At 46.2% G+C, this 19281-nt stretch overlaps 1 protein-coding gene across 2 annotated transcripts; it reads left to right on the forward strand.

The window, feature by feature from the left end:
- Window positions 1-9162: 9162 nt before the first annotated feature.
- On the forward strand, window positions 9163-19281 carry LOC123189749 (probable inactive dual specificity protein phosphatase-like At4g18593). 2 transcript variants are annotated; one of them, XM_044602242.1, is made up of 3 exons: window positions 9163-9334; window positions 18283-18820; window positions 18929-19253. In XM_044602242.1, the coding sequence occupies exons 2-3, from the start codon at window positions 18283-18285 to the stop codon at window positions 19081-19083; spliced, it is 693 nt and encodes a 230-aa protein (XP_044458177.1). In that variant the 5' UTR covers window positions 9163-9334; the 3' UTR covers window positions 19084-19253. The 2 variants fall into 2 exon arrangements, with proteins under 2 accessions (XP_044458177.1, XP_044458176.1); XM_044602241.1 differs by having other exon boundaries at window positions 9169-9334; window positions 18280-18820; window positions 18929-19281.

The following is a 19281-nucleotide window of genomic DNA, read 5'->3' on the forward strand; positions in this document are numbered from 1 at the left end:
TGTTTGAACTCGACAAGTTGTGGAGGTGATCAACCAAGGAGCTCATTGTTGACCGACTAGATGCATCCACAGATGGATGGTTCACAGAATGCTCGTCCGAAGTCTTGAAACTTTGGACTATACATGGGCAGCACGCAGCAAAAGGTCCACCCGATCGAGCTGTCTACTACTGTGCACCTACTGCCGGGTTTGTACCCTGTAGTTTCAGATTGGACAATACACGGCACCATGCCCTTGTGCAACTTCCTCTTTTCCAATTTTTGCACCATGTCTCACCTGTACTTTGGATTTTTCTTATCCTGTTTTTTCATAAGTTTTTTTTTTTGAGCAAATGTTTTTTCATCAGTTGTACTACTCCGGTGCTTTCCTTTGCTTCAGGAAAGGTGGGCCCACCTGATTGAGGAATGAACGATCAGGAACAACACAAGACCGACTGAACTCGAGCAGCTCTAAATCACTCTGCCTCTGATAGCCTATCTGCTTTTCTGCTTTCAGCTATCAGATTACCAATTGGCAGTCTGCTCGCCAAGTCAACATACAACCTAACCCTGTCAGGCGCCTTCAATTTACTTTTTATCCGAGCTTGAATACCCGAAGATTCCACCCTAGATAGCTCTGTCACTTGTTTTTGTTCAATGCCATGTATGGAATGAAGAAATTACAAGGATATGCTCTTGCTAAAAAAACCGCGTTGAACAAAGGATCACAGTTTGTAATATAAACAGGCTTTCTTTAGAATATTTTGTGCGAGCATGGAGGGACTCATGTGTCAACTTCAAATTTCGTATTTGCTGTATTTTCAGGCCAAAAATAGTATTTCTACTAAACATATTGAGGAGATCATCTTCACATTAAAATAGTATTTTCAGGCCAAAAACCAATCATGACCTTGAGACAAGCAATATGATTTAGCAAACTAAGAACTGCTTTAACCTGCATATATTATGATTTTAGCTGTATACATGCCGTAAGTGCCTGCCAAATCATACTCATCCTACATCTGCAATTGTATCAATAAGGAGGCACATATATTACCAAAGGTACTAACTGATAGGAATTAAACAGCTTGGCACCTTAAAAAGGAGAAATTAAAGAGAGCATATAAATTAGACAAAAGTAGATAATTACAAAACATTCAGAAAAACTAGTGAAGGTTCATAAATGCAGACATAGGATGAGCATCCAATCAGTACACGCAGTAGATATACTCATTCTTCTCCAGAAGACACCAAAATATCTCTAAAACTTAAAGGACATGAAAGTCTATTTATCTCCAAAGATCTCTGAATTCAGGTGGTATTCAGTAACTTGCAGAAGCTAACACAAGAACCAAGACGAGTATACTAAGACTTCCAAGACTTACTTGAATTTTCCAACATAACCACTAAGTTTGTCTCCTCCAAATGATCTCAAGAAAGTGAAAAGTGAAGGATAAGGACTACTTCATCCCGCAGGTGGTTACATGTTAACTAAGCTAACTATTCTAACCCAACATTGGTACACTAAAATTTGAGAAGCTTCATAACTCTCTCCAAGATATTTAATGAGACATCAGGGCATGATTGCTTCAAGTGCGCATACCCTTGGCTTGCCAACACATCATTCAATCTATTTGAAGACATGATAAATTCAGCACAAGCATCTTTTAGCCTGCTGCAGTGATGCTGATCAGCTAGAGCTGACGTGGTCGCCACAGTCTGAATATCAAGAGTTTTGCAAAGAATGTCTTCACACATCATCTTCATCCTTTCCATTGCATACCGATCTGCAGCCACTAGTAAGTGCCTGACCATTTCCTTTTTCTCTTCATCATCAAGTTTGTCCATGGAAGGCAATAAATTCGTGTAGATAATGTGAAGTAATGCCTTAAAAACAGCAGGCTGCATGTCTTCGACTGTTATGGTCTGTCCACACTAGCCTCTCATCGGTCCACACAACTCTGCCTTGAAGACTAGAGACCGCGTTGCGAGCACAATCTTATGTGTAGCAAAAATCTCACCTTCAACCTCGAATGTCACATCTGCTTCCTCAGCCGCCTCTAGCAATTTTCCGAAATTTTCTGCCAAGTCTAAGGGTGGCATCTGGACCTCAGTTGTTATCGCGGCATTCACAACAAATGGTTCCTTGATGACAGTTAGATCACTCTCAATTACAAGACGGTCATCCCGCAGATAAGCCGACTCCTCCAACTCACTCTTCTTCTTAAAACTTGGAGCACCCCAACAATAGCTGGACCCAATCCCACTGGTGTTGTGGCGATCGAACACTACCCGGATGAACTTTCCGAAAATTATGGTTAACAAATTTTGAATACAGTGAACAATTTTTTAATTAAATGATTTTTTTATTTTTTGAACTTGGTGAACAAATTCTCAATTCAAGACACTTTTTGAAAATCGGATGAACTTTTTAAACGCGGATGATTTTTTTGAATTTGATGAAGATTTTTAAAATTATGGTGAACAAATTTTGAATACGGTTCACAAATTTTGAATTTCATGAACATTTCTTGACTTAAGTGAACAAAAAATGTTCACGAAAACGAGAAAAAGAAAAAAAACAAAGTAGAAAAAAGGAAGTGAAGAAGAAACACAAATCAAAAAGAAAAGAAACTAAAACGAAAAAACGAAATGAAAAATCAAAAAAAAAGTGAGAAAGGAGAAAAAAAGGGAAAAAGAAAACTCGGTGCAGCAGGGCTTGGGGGAGGGGGGGGGGGGGGGAGGGGGGGGGAGGTACCTGTGCGGTCGCTGCGTCGATTATCGGTCACACATGTTCAGATTTCAAGATGCACTAAATCGTTGAATGCAAGGGTTAAGAGAAAACTCATAAAATATAAAAGTTCTTGGTCAATTATTGGTCACACATGCACGCACTGCAACTAATACATTGGTAAACAAAATTTTGTGAGGAAAATGAGTCCACTAATTGAGTACTTCTACAAACTATAAAAATTAATCCACCACTTGTCATATATCTTGATTGGTGAGATTTTTGAATTGAGCCGTATAAACCAAAAGGGAGGGGGTATCCTTTACACAAGAAGGAACACAGATAGCGAGAGCAGGCAAGAGTTGGAGACCAGCCACCACTGCACGGCTAAGACACGCACGCCCCAGGCATTGGCCAGCGTGGGTACTGATCTAACAGTGGCATGACACACTTGTGTCCATCAAAGTGGACCCTTCTTGGGAACGCCTAGCCCTTGATAAGGTGAAGTCGCTCGGGTCTTTCTCCAGTGCCATATCCATCTACATGTTCCCACCCCCCAACAGCTTCTCGTTGTAGTTCTTGATCTCCTAGAACATCTCTGTCTCATCTGCAAACCACACATTTTTTACCCACTCTTGCTTCGTAGTATTATACTGCTAGTTAACCATGTCAAGGATTGTGAGCTTACTGATGGTCCAATACTAATGAGGGGTTGGTAGGTGAACCTAAAGATCTGCATCAGGCTCCAAAGGTTGGGGTCACACACCACCAGGTTCCAGTCGCAGGGCCGGTCCTAGCGTTATGGAGGCCCTCGTGCGAATGAGGTACAATGGACATACCAACTATATAACGCAGTAATATAAATATTTTACCGATATATATCGCACATCATGAATATGAAGGCATACACATAAAAGTGTTATTTAATTAGCAAATAAAGTCTCAATACATCATGTATATATGATTATACGATGCAAATGATGATTATAAGATACATGCACTAAATTATAAACAACTATTAAATAAATACAACGTGATTAAGTGTGTCGGGAGGGGGGGCTTAAAGTCAGTCGGCATCTTGGGGGTCGCTATGCTCATCGAGGGAGAAATCATTGATGTACATCTTGAACTGCGAGGTGGTCATCTTGTTGTTCTGCATGACGAACGACAGAATACCGCCACGGTAGCAGTTGTCGGACCGCCTGTTGTACGACGCGCCCGCTGATAGGTCCACCATGATCAGTTGCTTCTCACAGCAATGCAGAGGGGCGCCATTGACAACACTGAATCTGCTGCAGCTGCCTTGCTTTGTCGTCTCAGTGCCAGTCACGACAGAGATGAACTCGCGCCCGGCCCACAACCAACTCAGCCGCCACCCCGGGCGCTTGATGTGGCGGGCAACTCCTATGGCGCGTAAGTCGCCGTGAAGCGACCGCGCAGGTACCCTCCACCCCCACGCCCTACTGCATATAAGTTGGCCGGCCCAGGTACATCATGTCTGACTTTAGGAAGGTTACCGAGTTTTTTCCCCTTTTTTCTCCTTTTTCAATTTTCTTTTTCTTTTTTCTTTTGCTTTTTCATTTCCTTTTTTCGTTTTAGTTTCTTTTCTTTTTGATTTTTGTTTCTTCTTCACCTCCTTTTTTATTCTTTGTTTTTTTCTTTTTTCTCGTTTTCGTGAACACTTTTTGTTCACTGAATTCAAAAAATGTTCATGAAATTCAAAATTTGTGAATCATACTCAAAATTTGTTCACTGTAATTTAAAAAATGTTCATCAAATTCAAATATCGTTTATCCTCTTTTTTAAATTCAATCTGATTTTCAAAAAGTGCCTTTAGTTGAGAATTTGTTCATCAAGTTCAAAAATGAAAAAAATCATTTAATTCAAAAATTGTTCATCGCAATCAAAATTCGTTAAGCATAATTTTTAAAAATGTTCATCAAATTCAAAAAATGTTCCTCCATTTTTCAAAAAGTTCATCCGATTTTCAAAAAATGGTATTGAATTGAATTTTTTATCAAGTTCAAAAATTGTTCATCTGATAAAAAAATGCTCATCCATATCCAAATTCACGAACGTTTTTTGAAATCACAAACATTTTTTCAAATTCGTCAACAATATTTGAATTCAGGGACATTTTTTGGGTCCATGAACTTTTTCAAAATTCGCACTTTCTTTAATTTTGGAACTTTTTTTATATCCCGAATTATTTAAAGAAGAAAAACAAAGACGGAAGAAAAACAAAACAAGAAAATAGGAGGCGCCACGCCGCCGCTCATGGGCTGGCCCAAATGGGTGCGCGGGGGAGCGAGGGGTGTGCGCTGGCCTCCCTATGCATGCCGTGCCAAATAGGGGCACGCGATGTGGCAGTACAGAAATATACATTATTTTTTTATTTTCTTTCAATTTTACTATTCACCCGAGCTCATTTGAGCTAGGAAGCAGAAGAACACTTTCGGAATGCTCACCCTTGCATGAAAATCGTGATTTCTGTCAGGAGCATTGCATTTCAGAAGAAAAACAATCCCAATTATGCACGCCTCGTACACATTAGTGTCGATGGACGGGAAATCCCAATTGATGGTGATTTTCCGTTCGGATCCACTACATCATATTCATTTGTGAGAGACATGGTGAAATTAGCAATCATCAACCGCAAAATCAAGGAAACGCACAAAGCGGTAAGAATCATAAAGGAAAACGGATGAACTACCAGCAAATCCAAACCGGTAGGACAGATAGCACATGAAGATGAACAGGATAAAACCATTCCAGCGCCATCGGTCTCAGGCTCGAGGGCTTCTTCACAAAGAGGCGGCCGACAAGGAAACCTTGAACAATTTTAGATGTAAGGTTGTTTAATTTTATTTTGACTTGTCATATTGTGTTGTGCGGCGTCTTTTTAATCCGTTGTGAGAATGCCTTGTTCGAAAATATATGTCGCGTGCTAGCATTGGTATTTGGAACAAAGGCCCATTGGGAGTCCGACATTCTTGCCTTTGCATTCTGCATAAGCGTGACCGCATGCTCTAGATAGATTCTCGGCAAATGTTAAGACTATGTGTCGCGACGCAAATGGCATGGTCGGCCGTGAGCCCTTGACTAGCCGTCCTGTTGTTTGGACGACGGAGGTCGGCATACCGTGAATGCAGTCCCCGGGTGTTTACGTGAAGGATTACTGAATACAACCCCTAGACCGATTAGGCCTTGTTTGACACAGGAGGTTTTCAAGCCCCAAAGGGGCTGGGGATTTTCGGGGATTTGGTGAATCCCTCCCCTTCACCAATCCCCTTCAATCCCCTACATTCCCTCCCATCCCCAGCCCCAATAAACCCTTTCACATAAAACTGTTGTTTGGTAGGTGGAAAATATCCCCAGCCTTTTCCCTACAAAAATATCCCTACCCTTTGAGTGCAAGTAGAATAAAAAAGTGATTTTTATCACACCAACAACAACAGCAGCACACCAATTCTTTGGCAAGTTCATCACAACAACGCAACAAAAAAAATGTTGTTTGGCAGATTATCACAGCAAAATAATGATGATTTTGCAAGACTTTGAATCAAATAAAACAAGAATGTATCATCTGGGCTAAAGAAAGAGAATCGTGACAACAATTTATAACGATTCATCATAACAGTTCACGCCAGAAGTTCATATTTTTTAAATCATTTTGAGGAATTGGCAACACTCAAAATCATCGTCTCGATCCATCGGAACTGCACCAGGTAGTCCACTAAAACTTTCTTCCTCTTTGGTCGCACAAGCGACTTCTGCAGATCAGCCATGGCTGGAGGCCGACTTCTGAAATAAGAAGAGTATAAAGAAATGTACTTCCAATGAAGCAAAAATATATAGATGCAAAGAAGCAAACATAACTACTTTCAATGGACCGTGTGCATCCATTCCATTCCATTAGATCCCATAACTACTTCCAATGAAGCAAAAATATATAGATGTACAACTAGCTTTATTAGTATTGGATACTAGTAACAGTCCATGTAATACATGTACAAACTGTAGAGAGAAACAAGAAAGTTCTATGCACTCCATACCCAGGTGATAGGTGATCTCGTGCAACTTTTTATGCCAAAAGTATAACTGAAACCCAGAGATAAGAACTGTCACTACCATGTACTGGTGTTTATAGATTGATAATTCTCAGCTACCACTACCAGTACCATGTATTGACCGTATTAATTAGCAGCAGCTAAGCTAGGATGATTCATTGACAATAAGATCGGGGAATAAGAATCAACTAGCAGCTCACATGCACTACTCCTATTTTTCAAAATCATCGTCTCGATCCATCGGAACTGCACCAGGTAGTCCACTAAAACTTTCTTCCTCTTTGGTCGCACAAGCGACTTTTGCAGATCAGCCATGGCTGGAGGCCGACTTCTGAAATAAGAAGAGTATAAAGAAATGTACTTCCAATGAAGCAAAAATATATAGATGCAAAGAAGCAAACATAACTACTTTCAATGGACCGTGTGCACCCATTCCATTCCATTAGATCCCATAACTACTTCCAATGAAGCAAAAATATATAGATGTACAACTAGCTTTATTAGTATTGGATACTAGTAACAGTCCATGTAATACATGTACAAACTGTAGAGAGAAACAAGAAAGTTCTATGCACTCCATACCCAGGTGATAGGTGATCTCGTGCAACTTTTTATGCCAAAAGTATAACTGAAACCCAGAGATAAGAACTGTCACTACCATGTACTGGTGTTTATAGATTGATAATTCTCAGCTACCACTACCAGTACCATGTATTGACCATATTAATTAGCAGCAGCTAAGCTAGGATGATTCATTGACAATAAGATCGGGGAATAAGAATCAACTAGCAGCTCACATGCACTACTCCTATTTTTATCATGCCATTCAAATTTTGCAAAACCTGAAGGCACACTAACGGCTGGATTACATGACAAAATGAAGCATCAATGAATTCTAAAATAAGTACAAACGACCTAGTTGTTACTACAGCTACTTCCTCACTCTTAATACTACACCTAGTTGTTACCACTGCTACTTTCTGAATAAGACATGAGAAATAGAATATATAGAAGAAAGATCACCTCTATTTAACAAGAAGATGAGAAAATCTTCAATTGACTTCCTCTGTCTTAGTTTCAGTATGTGACCAGCAATCTGTGATGGTCTCAGCAGTGGATGTGAAGTTGTAATGGCCCTCGACAATGTGCACTAGAAAAAAAATGAAACTATCAACCAAGTAACTATAACTTCATAGCTAATTTAGATGTATGGATGCCGTTGAACTAACCATCATAGAGATCTCCTAATAGGTTGAAGAGAGGAAAAGGTTTGGACTTGAATTTATTTATCCTCGAACCAAATAACTGTAAAAAAACAAGGGGGGGGGGGGGGGGCGGTAGTTTGGTGATGTTCTGTGCCACCAACCTTACGCATTCCCCGTCATAGCTTGCCATTAGAATCGGAGTTGCACGTCCGTCAATGTGTGTGGCTGAGTGGTTAGCATGGTTCTTCATATGGCTGATCCTGAACTTTGTGGTGTGGACTTTGTTGATGGGCGTTTGTAGTGAAGTCGGATTCGCTTGCTGCAAGGAAGTGATGACGGTGACTGTAATGTGCAAACTCGACGATGTTTCTTCGTAACCCTGTGTGCAATCTATTTGTTGTGTGCCTGATTAGCGGGGTGTGATGGTTTTCACCCGATTTCTTGCCAATTAACCAAGCAACCATCTTATTCTAAAATGATGAAAATGATAAATCGGCTTCCTTGTTTCAAAAATATTTTGTTCCATTTGTTTTGTAGTTTCGCTCTCGCTCCAAAAATGAAAACATCGCCTTCCCACATTGACATACTAGAAAAAGAATGATGCTTCAGTTTTAGGTTCTATAGAACCAATTCTTCCATGATAATGTGATATCATTAGCAAGTTCGTGCATTTTAAAAAATCTCATGAATTTTAAAAAAAATCGTAATTAAAAAAATTCTTGTGTATTTAGAAAACGATCATTACTTACAAAAAGTTCATGATTTTGTAAAGATTTATTTTAGAAACTAGTCACAAACTAAAAGCAATCATATAATTTAAAAAACTTATATAATTTTAAATAATGTTCATCTATTTAAAAATGTGCATATTTCGTTCACATTTTTTTGAAAAATATTCAATTTAAGAAAATGTGCACACAGGTTTAGAAAAGATAAAAAAATTTCTGAATAAAACTGAATTTTTAAAAATATATACTACGTGATTTTACAGGGAAAAACAAAAGGACGGATGAAAGCCAGAAATACGAAAGAAATGAGATAAACCCGCACGGAAACCCGGAACGTTCCCGTAACGAACAACGTAGACACCGAACTGGGCCGCCCGACCACGCCCGCCTGTGCGATTCATCGACTATAAGACGCAATGAGCGTCGGATACGGCCACTCTCGCACCCTACCTCAACTGGAACTCTGGAAGGTTCTCTGATTCTCTCTATCAGATCAGAGAAGGGCAAAAAAAAAAAAAAAACTTAACCGGAAGCGCCGTATCCTTCTCGTCGGCAGCGGCGCGGCGGCAGACGAGCCGAGGGCGCCAGGCGGAGCCATTGGACCCGGCTTCATCCACCGGAGGTGAGCACGATTAGAATCCCACTAATTTGCTCCCTTCCCTTGACTCCTGCCAGAACCCACGAAACCCTAGGGTTTTGGGGGAGCTTTGCCGGCCTGTTTCGGTTCTGGTCTCGGCGAACGGCTTCGCTATTAAGGTCGTTTTTTCAGCCTTTCTTGTTAGTATTTCGCAATGCCCACAGAGGATTTTGGTTTGATTGGTGGGAAGAATGGCCGACCTGGAACTGCCCCCCATCTATGTTGGGTGGAAATCCACGATTCTGGGTCGATTTACCTTCTCTTGATGTGTGATCTGTTTGGGAGTTTGCGACTGCAGGTTTAGCAGCCTAGGTGTGATGGCTTTGGTGCATTGTATCTGTGATTCTGGGGACGTTGTCGCAATACTAGATGTGTTTTTATCCCGGCAGGATTAAAGAACAAACGCCGTTTGGTTCCCATATTATGAGGGCATGTACAGTTTAAGGTGCTTAGACGCGAGTGCTTAAAGGGAGAGAACATACATCATCAAGCATCTGTGCAAAGTTTATCTACTCTAATGCAAACTCCTCTTTGTTCGTACTTAGATTATTTAGCATATATAAATTCGTCCTAATTAAATACATGAGTACTTACCTCTTAAGCATTGGTTCTGACCAGGCACTCATGCTTCAAAATAACCACCAGCGCCATCCTAAGTGGCACGAAAACATTGGTTTATAATTTAACAAGAACCTCTCCAATCACTTGTGCTGTACATGCTCTTAGGTGCATCCTTATGTTTCTTTAATTAGACATGGTACAAATTATGAAGTTACTATGTGGATTCCTCTACCCTGATAGTATGTACTATGATCCAAAATAAGGCTTCCTAAACCAAAATACCTTGCCAAAGGAGAACAGATTATCACTTTAAACCAAAACACCCTGCATTAGCAGTATTGTTAAATGCTTTTGATGGTGAGAGATTTACAGGGATACCACCCAATGCTTGACAGAGGTCATGTGAGAGTTGTTGCCCATTCAGAGCCTTCTGGATATTAGTTACAGGTGGGTGTGTATTGGGGGCTATTTGTTTTGTCTTTTGTTAGTTGGCACAGGGGATTCAAGCAAGGACTGGGTTGAGTTTGGGATATGTGATAGCCCTCTACAGTCCATGTATATGTTGCCACTACTAGTATTGGCCCTATTTGGTTCAGCTTTTATCGACGGATTCGGCTGCCGCGCAGCAGAATCTAAACCAAAGGGCGAACCCAGCAGAATCCGATTCCAGAAATCTGCTGCCAAAATCTGAACCAAAAGCGGAAGCAGCCCAGGATGTGCTTTCCAAAATCTGATTCCGCTGCGGGTCAAAATCTGAAAAAGCTGTATCAGCTGGTTCGCCAAATGACCTACATCCTTTTCACATCAGATTTTTCACAGCTGTTTTTCCACAGCAGATTTTTCACAGCTGCTTTTAGAAATCCACAGCCGAACCAAACAGGGCCAATATACTAGGTCTTGTGTCTGTCATTGTCATATCCATGAACTTTTCTGAGAGATACCTGTAACTTTATTCAAACACCACAACCATATCAATGAACTTGAATTGTGTTCAAAAGGAGTTGGCTGAAAGAGTGTTTCTGGACACATTTCTTAATTGTAGCCACTAGTTCTATGAGAGATACTACATAAATGTATGTACTCCCTCTGTAAAGAAATATAAAAGCATTCTAAATGCTCTTATATTTCTTTACAGAGGGAGTAATAGGTAAGGTACAATGAAATGATTATTCTCAGTCAAATCCTAAAACTAAGTTCTTTAATTTAGGAATTGCTTGCACTACTAGCAATTTTGAGATCCCTATAGAGGGACTGATGAACAGCTGAATACATATAGACATCTATTTACACACCATAAAGTACATTAGGCAATCATATTTTTTTTGAAACAAGGCAAAAGACTTGCCATTTCATTGATTAAGGGAGAAAGTTTTAGACAGAAACCGCAAAGCGGTGAATAAAAGGACTACTCTCGCGGCATTACAACACCCAAATGCTTCGCTCCAGCCAAAGCCCAAAGCGATACCTCCTGCTTGATTTTGCTGATGATGGTCATGGAAGGGGCCGCTGAGTTGCGGAAGACTCTAGCATTGCGCTCCGACCAAACCTCCCAAGAGATGAGCATCATGAGGGAGGCGAGCGTCTTGGGCGAGCTGAGACGGATCTGCAGGTTAGCGTTCCACCATTCTCGGACCGAAGCCCTTGTCACCCAGGTAGACGTGGTGATGTGATGCATGCCGAGCCATGGGAGGACGTCATTCCAAATGCGCATGGTGTAGCGGCACTGGAAAAGCAGATGAGCCGCGGTTTCTTGGGTTTGCTTGCAAAGAGGGCATAGACCGCAATTAGGCCAACCACGGCGGCTCAAGCGGTCCGAAGTCCAAATCCTATCTTGAAGAACGAGCCAAGCAAAAAACTTGCACCGAGGGGGCGCCCACACTGTCCACACCGAATGGACAAGGTCCGAGGTGGTGAGGCCTTCAAATTGAGCCTTGTAAGCCGAGGATGCAGAATATCTCCCATCTTTGGTGAACTTCCAAATAATTGAGTCTTCAACGTCGTCATCGAGGGCCACTGTTGCTAGTTTGTCCCAAAGGTTAGCAAACTGTTGGATGTGTTCAAGGGAGAGGCCATTGGAGCTGTCAATATTCGCAATCCATTGATTGCTGGCCATAGCTTGCTGAACCGAGGAGTTTTTCTTGCGAGAGAGGTTGTAGAGACCGGAAGCTATGTCACAGGGGCACAATCCTCCTAGCCAAGATGAGTTCCAGAACCTCGCTGTCCTTCCATTTCCAACAGTGACTGTAGTGGCCGCCGCAAAGAAATGACGGTCGTCATCCGTGCACGGCAGTCCCATGCCAATCCATGGCTTGCTCTTATCTTTCCACTCAAACCATAACCACCGAAGTCTCAGGGCCCTAGCAAATTTGTTCAGATTAAGTACTCCCAAGCCACCCTTGTTCTTTGGTTTGCAAGCGAGATCCCAGTTTACCTTGCATTTCCCTCCAGAAACCTTGTCCGTGCCCGCCCAAAGATATGCACGGCGGATGCTATCAATTTTCTGAAGGACCTCCACCGGTATGTCAAGAGGAGTGAGATGATATATTGCGATGGCCGTTAGGACAGCCTTGACAAGAACCGTTCGGCCTGCAGCAGCCACATGTCTCCCTTGCCAAGAAGGGAGCTTGCCTGCGATCTTATCTTCAAGATGCTGGAAATGGATTCTCTTGAGACGCTTAACAGACAGAGGAAGGCCAAGATAACGCATCGGAAATGACGAACGGACTGCCGGAAAAGCATGAAGAATGTCGTCCAGATTTACACCATCACATCGAATAGGGGCAACAAGACTTTTAGCACAGTTGGTGACAAGACCGGTCACCTCTTCAAATGAAACCAGAGTGGCAGCCAAGAATTGTATATCCTCCTTAATTGGTTTGACAAAGATGGCAGCATCATCAGCGTAAAGCGAAGCTCGAACGGTTGGGGTTGTACCATACAGGGGATGAAGATGCCCTTGGGCAGTGGCCTTGCTAAGGAGATGATGGAGTGGATCAATGGCGAGGACGAAAAGAAGGGGAGACAGTGGGTCACCCTGCCGAAGGCCGCATCCATGCTTCAGAGGGTCTCCCAACACCTCGTTGATCAACACTCTCGAGGTGGACGTGGACAGCAAAGCAGCAACCCAATCCCGAAATCTGACCGGGAAGCGAAGATGTTGGAGAAGATCCATGAGAAAGTCCCAACGCACAGAGTCAAATGCCTTCTTGATATCAAGCTTGAATAGGAGAGTCGGGCTGTTTTTTCGATGCAATTTTCTCGCCAAATTTCTGACATACATGAAGTTGTCGTGGATGCTTCTCTTTTTTATGAAAGCGCTCTGGGCATTTGAGACAAGGTCGTGCATATGTGGAGTCATCCGGGTAGCCATCATCTTGGCAATTATCTTCGCTATAGCATGGATGAGGCTAATGGGGCGAAAGTCAGTGATTGATTCCGCCCCATCCTTCTTTGGAACGAGAGCAATGTTTGCAGAGTTGAGCCAGTGCAAATTTTCAGAGCGTAGGTTGGAGAAGTGGTTGACCACGAGCATGATATCACCTTTTATGATTTCCCAACATCCCTTGAAAAAGGCCCCTGAGAAGCCATCGGGTCCAGGTGCTTTGTCGCTGGGAAGATCAAAGATTGCCTTTTTCACCTCCTCCTCCGTGAAGGCCGCGCCAAGGTCCGCGAGGTCGCACTCAGGGGCCGGGATGTTGGCCCAGTTGAAATCGGTGTGACGCGGCTGACCGCGTTTTGTGACCTTCGCGAAATGCTCTTGAATGATGGACTTCTTATGGTCATGGGCAGTAACCCATCCACCGTTGTGCTTGAGGCGGTGGATGAAGTTCTTCCTTCTTCTATGATTGACCCGAAGGTGGAAAAAACGAGTGTTGGCGTCTCCATCTTTGAGGTTGGTAATTCGCGAGCTTTGTCGCTTCCGCGCACGCTCCATAATGGCCAGGGCCACCACCTTCCGTTTGAGGCGTTTCCGTAAATCTCGCTCGTCAGAGCTAAGGGGCCGGAGTTCTTGAGCCACATCCAGACGAAGGATGACTTCCAGAGCCATGTGGATTTGCACCTTAGAATGCGCAAAGATCGTCTTGCTCCATCTCCTCAATTTTTGACTAGTTTCTTTTAGCTTGTGAAAAAGGATGTGGTAAGGATCAGTGTGGTTACTATCCTTATTCCAAGCTTCCTGGACAACCTCCTTGAACCCAGGCATTTTGATCCAAAAGTTTTCAAAGCGGAAGGACTTTGATCTCTTCGGGCCGTTGTCATTTGCGAGGAGGGGGCAGTGATCGGACAATGAAGACGAGAGCGCGTGTAGAAGGTGAGTGCCAAAATCGAGGTCCCAATCTTCATTACAGAAGAAAGAGTCGAGCTTGCTTAAGGTGGGGTCACTCCGTTCATTACTCCAAGTGTATTTTCTGTTTTGTAAATGAATCTCTTTGAGCTCACAAGTGTTCAGTGCATTGCGGAAGCGGACAAGTCTGCTCCGGTCGACGTTTGCTCTATTCTTGTCTCTGGCACGGTATATCTGATTAAAGTCACCAGAGACAAGCCACTTTGAGCCATGGGGAGGTTTTTCGCCGACCAACTCCTGGAAGAAAGCATCCTTCAGGTTGCTTCTTGTTGGTCCATAGACCGTTGTTAGCTTAAAGATTGTATTGGATTCTTTGATCGTGACGTTGCAGGAGAGGAAGAAGACTCCGATGGAAACATCCTTCACGTCCACAACATCGTTATCCCAAAGAAGCAAGATGCCACCCCGTGTACCATTAGCAGGGCGCTGGGCAAAATTCTTTAATCTTTGACCTCCCAGGTATGAAGCGATGAAAGGGTCGACAAGCTCTATCTTGGTCTCCTGCAGACAGACCAAATGACATGGAGTAGCTAGGATTGTTTCTCGGATTGTTGATCGACGGCCAGGACAATTTAGGCCTCGGACATTCCAGCTTAGAATACTAAGATTTTGATTTATCATGGGAAACTTGGGATACATCAGAAGTGAAGCAGCAGTTGGCCACAACAAAGCAATCATCAGCCTGGCACTCAACATTCAGCTCACACATACTGAGACGAGACAGGCACTCAACATTCAGCTCACACATACTGAGACGAGACAAACTAATCGGCACAAAAGCCTCGCCAAGGCAGCAGATAGCAGACGCCGACGTCGACGATTGCAAACAGGTGTACACACACATAAGAAGAGGGGTTGACACTATCATGGAAACTAGAGCACTTCTTCTACAGGGGCTGCAAACGCTCCAGTCACTCCGCCGAGCCGGACGCGTCCCCCATCACCGCCTGCAGCTCCGGACCCGCCTCACCACCATGAGCCACCAGGGCATCCTCGACGGCTTGCGCCAAGTCACAGTCGAGGTTGAACAACGCCCGGAGAGCCGCCACTGTGATGTCAGGGAGCTGCCCTTGGAACATGGCCACAAATTTGTCAATGGCTTCCTCTGTGACTTGTTGGCCTTCATCCACGACGCCCATGCGCTGGCATAGCAGCTTCTCCGCCATCTTCGCAATCGGCATCTTTCTCCCCTTTGCTTGGAGACGAGGGCTGGAGCGAGCAAGGTTGAAGCCTACGACTCCAGCCAGCGTCTTCCTTCTCCTTGTCGGTGGTCTTGGCCTTGGGGAGGGCGAGCTTGGTGCAGCGAGCAGGGGTGGCTGGCAGGCGACAAACAGGGGAGAGCACGGCGGTGTCCCCGCATTGCCAGCAACCGGGCTGACAGCCGGGACAAAGATCGGGGTGACCGGCTCAGCCTCAGCTTCGGAGGAAGGAGATGGAGCAGCAGCTCCACTGTCTTGCACTGCAGGAGAGGACGGGATGATCTCGATGATGTCCAGGGTCGTGGTACGGGGAGGTGTTGGCGTCGCCAGAGCAGGGCACACAGCTGCCTGTCGTTGCTTGGCGCCAAAACAGGGAGCGATCCACCGCAGCCAAGAGTCCTGGCCTGGCACAGAGGTGAGCTGAATCACATCACAGGAGGTCGAGCATGGCGAGGAAGGGGGCGAGCGGCCACGGGTGTCTTCGTTGACCGGGCTAGCAGCCCCCCCCCCCCCAGAGCGCCCAGGGCGTGTCGGGCAGTCCGCAGGGCGGCAACGGCCGCGTCTACCAGAGGCTGGGATGACGGCGCCGTCCGAGAGGCGCTGGACCAGCTTGTTGTCGATGGAGCGCGCGTCGGGGGCCTCGTGACGGTGACGTCGCCCGTCACGGCTACGGTCGTCCCGGCGGTCCTCTCTGCTGTCTCGGCGCCCATCGTCATCGCCAGGAGGAAGGGCGCTCGTCGCGCCCACGGCGGCCACGGTCACGGTCGTCGTCTCTTCTGTCGCGGTCGTGGTCGCGATCCCTGTCGTGGTCGCGGTCGTGGCTGTCGTGGCGTCTCCCAGCTATCTCCATTCTGTCCCGCATCCTGGATTCACCATCGATGACCCCATAGCGAAAGGTGAACGGATGCGAGGAACGAGGCCGGCGGGGGATGTTGCCATTGGCGTCGGGGGTGAAATCCTCAACCAGGTTGAGGTGAACCAGGACGCGCCGCTTGAGCCCACGCCGGCCAACAGCAGCGCTTGGGCCGTTGCTGTAGCCCGCCGGCTGGTTGTTAGTGACCGTCAGCCGGAGAACCTTGGGGATGGCGGAGGGGTTGGCAGACCATGCCCAGAGGTCGAGGGAGGAGGAGTCATCTCTCTTGACTGTGGTGATGTCGAAGTAGTGCAGGAAAGTGTCGGGGCCGAGCACTTGCGTTGCCACCTCGTCGCACCATGCGTTGAGCGGCAGATTTTCAATGCACAGGTGAACATGGTAGTACGCCTCCACCAGATCAGCGTGTGCCTCCGGCCTCCATTTGGCGGTGTGGAAGTCCAGCCCGCCGTGACTGAAGCGGCCCGGCGAGGCGGTGACTAGGTCGCGGTGGTGCTGGTGGGAGAAGAGGACGAAGAAATCCTCTGGATAGTGCGGCACCACCTTGATGAAGTTGCGGTTGATGACGAATTTGGTGGCGATGGCGTTCCTGACCTCCTCGGCGTTGATGCGTGGTCGACTCCCTCCAAGCCACACCAGCGCACCCAGGGTGGAGAGGTTGACGGCGCTGTCTTCCATGGCCTGGGTGGAGGTGATGACCACATGCCCCTCCTCAGGGCGCAACGATGGGTCTCCAACGAGCGGCATCGCGGTGGGCGGCGAGGCTTGGGTCAGTGAAGACTCTGGCGACCGAGGCGGAGCAGCACAGGTCGGTGGAGACCTCGGCGATGCGGTCGACGCAGCTGGTGAGAGCGAGGGCGAGGGGACGGGCGAGGCGTTGCAGTCACGGGCGCGGTGGCCACACTGCTTGCACGTCCGGCACCTAAAAGGATTTCGGCAGTCGATTTTGCAGTGGCCGACCTCGAGGCATCGATGGCAGGTGCGGAAGCGGTGGTGGACGAAACTTCTTCCCGTTGGAGGGGAATAAGAAGCAGAGACCCTCCTCTGCTTTGAATGCCGGTAGCTGGGCAGCGCACGCCACCAGTACGGCGCCTTGACGGGTTGCCAACCATCCTCGGAGTAGACGCCGGGAGACGCGGCAGGCTCGGGGCTCGAGCGACGCGACGTCCGCGCCGGACGCCGGCAGATCTTGAAGGCGCCTGCAGGAGCAGTCTTGAGGCATGGCCTGTGCGCGCCTTGAATGGGGAGGGGAGGAGTTGAATCCAGCACGACAGCATTCAACGCAAAGCAAACCGAGCGCTGCAGAACCTCGCCTCCCTCCGCATCGGAGGTCGCCAGCTGGGAGTCAGCGACGTAGGAGGAATCAGAGGAAGCGGGTCGCCGTGGCGGCGAACCCAGATCTGATAAGCACGGTGCCAGCAGCGGCGGACACGGGTCGGCAGGAGTGCCTCGACGCACGAGAGGCCACGGAAAGCCCGGCGGGAGGAGCGGGGACGACGGGGGGCTGGCCTGCGGGCTGATCTGGAGCGGGGCAGCAGCGGCGGCGGTGGCTGTGGCCGCCGGAGTAGCGCGTCGCAGGAGCGTGGGCGTGGGTGCGGGCAACATTTTTTCCGATGAAGAGGGAATTAGGCAATCATATTTGTTGATTAAAAAAATGCATGTATAGAAGCTTTTGTCTGTTTTATGTGCAAGCTGCGGGGGCGCCTATATGTGTGTGTCTGTCTACTAGCACTATATACGACTTCTTATGGTTTGCCTGTTAAAGCTGACTAGGGCTATATGCGACTTTTCATGGCTTGCCTGTCAAATTAGAGGGGGAACTGAACCCAGTTAGTTCTCAGCACATTTGTGAAGGCTTTAATTTTCAACAGCATGGTAGGCTTATTTTATGTTCTGTGTGGTTGTAGCCTGCCTGCATGTAAACTTGTCATGGCTAACAGTATGTAATTTAAAGCAGATGGAAGCAAATCAGCCACAAGGATTTGGAGTTGAACAGAAGTCAGGACCAGAGCAAACTGATGAGATGCTAGGATCACAGGTTAACCAAAAGTTCACGGAAATGTCCCTAGACGACGCTGCTGTGGAAGCTGGCATTTTTCAAGAAAAGCAAGATGATCCAGAGGCAAGATTGGAGGTTCATCAGAAGTTTGCTGAAATGTGCCTAGACACTGCTATGGGAACTGATATTAACCAAGAAAAGCAATCTGATCAAGAGGCAAGATCGGAGGCTGATCAAAAACCTGCAGAAACTATCAGGCAGTGCACAGTTGTGGAATCCAATGTTAAGCCAGAAGAGCAGCAGGCTGCTGCTAATCCAGGTGTCATTTACCGCTGCAAAAAGTGTCGGAGGATGGTAGCAACACAAGAGTACGTCGTCACGCACGAGGTAGGCCTAGGAGAGGCAGGCTTCTTAAAGCGCAGAAACGATGCGGATGAGAAGAAGCCTGAATGCAGTGCCTGCATCTTCGTGGAGCCCATGAAGTGGATGCAGGCTGGTGAGTTCCTCAACCTTACCTTTGTTTGTTTCTTACCTCCTTTCTCGGTCCAGCGTATCTTTTTGATGCAAAAACCTGATGTGTTGGTCTATCCCGTGACGTTTGCAGTGGAAGAGGGGTACGTTTCGAACAAGCTGTGGTGCATGGGATGCAAGACCCGGCTGGGATCGTTCGACTGGGCAGGCATGCAGTGCTGCTGCGGAGCGTGGGTGATCCCGGCTTTCCAGCTGCTCAAGAGCAGGATCGACGAGTCTCACATGTGATTTTACTCGGCCAAGTGGCCTTGCCATTGCTGGGCGAGTTAGTGGTTAGCGGTGATACTGCAGCAGCATATGTAGGAACTAGGAACTGATACTGTCAGATTTGTTTCTCTGTATAAAGTGCGCTTATCTTGTCCACCACATCAGCTTTGCCCAGCGTCTGTTTTGATTAACGGCTCTTAACCAGTACGTACTTCCTTC

This window comes from Triticum aestivum, chromosome 2A (assembly GCF_018294505.1).
Source record: "Triticum aestivum cultivar Chinese Spring chromosome 2A, IWGSC CS RefSeq v2.1, whole genome shotgun sequence".
NCBI lineage: Eukaryota > Viridiplantae > Streptophyta > Magnoliopsida > Poales > Poaceae > Triticum > Triticum aestivum.

What these genes read in the sequence shown, in the direction of transcription:
- LOC123189749 (XM_044602242.1), top strand. Translation starts at nt 18,283, where the DNA reads ATGGAAGCAAATCAGCCACAAGGATTTGGAGTTGAACAGAAGTCAGGA. An exon ending in CATGAAGTGGATGCAGGCTG is followed by an intron (nt 18,821 to 18,928) that starts GTGAGTTCCTCA and finishes TGACGTTTGCAG; the next exon opens with TGGAAGAGGGGTACGTTTCG.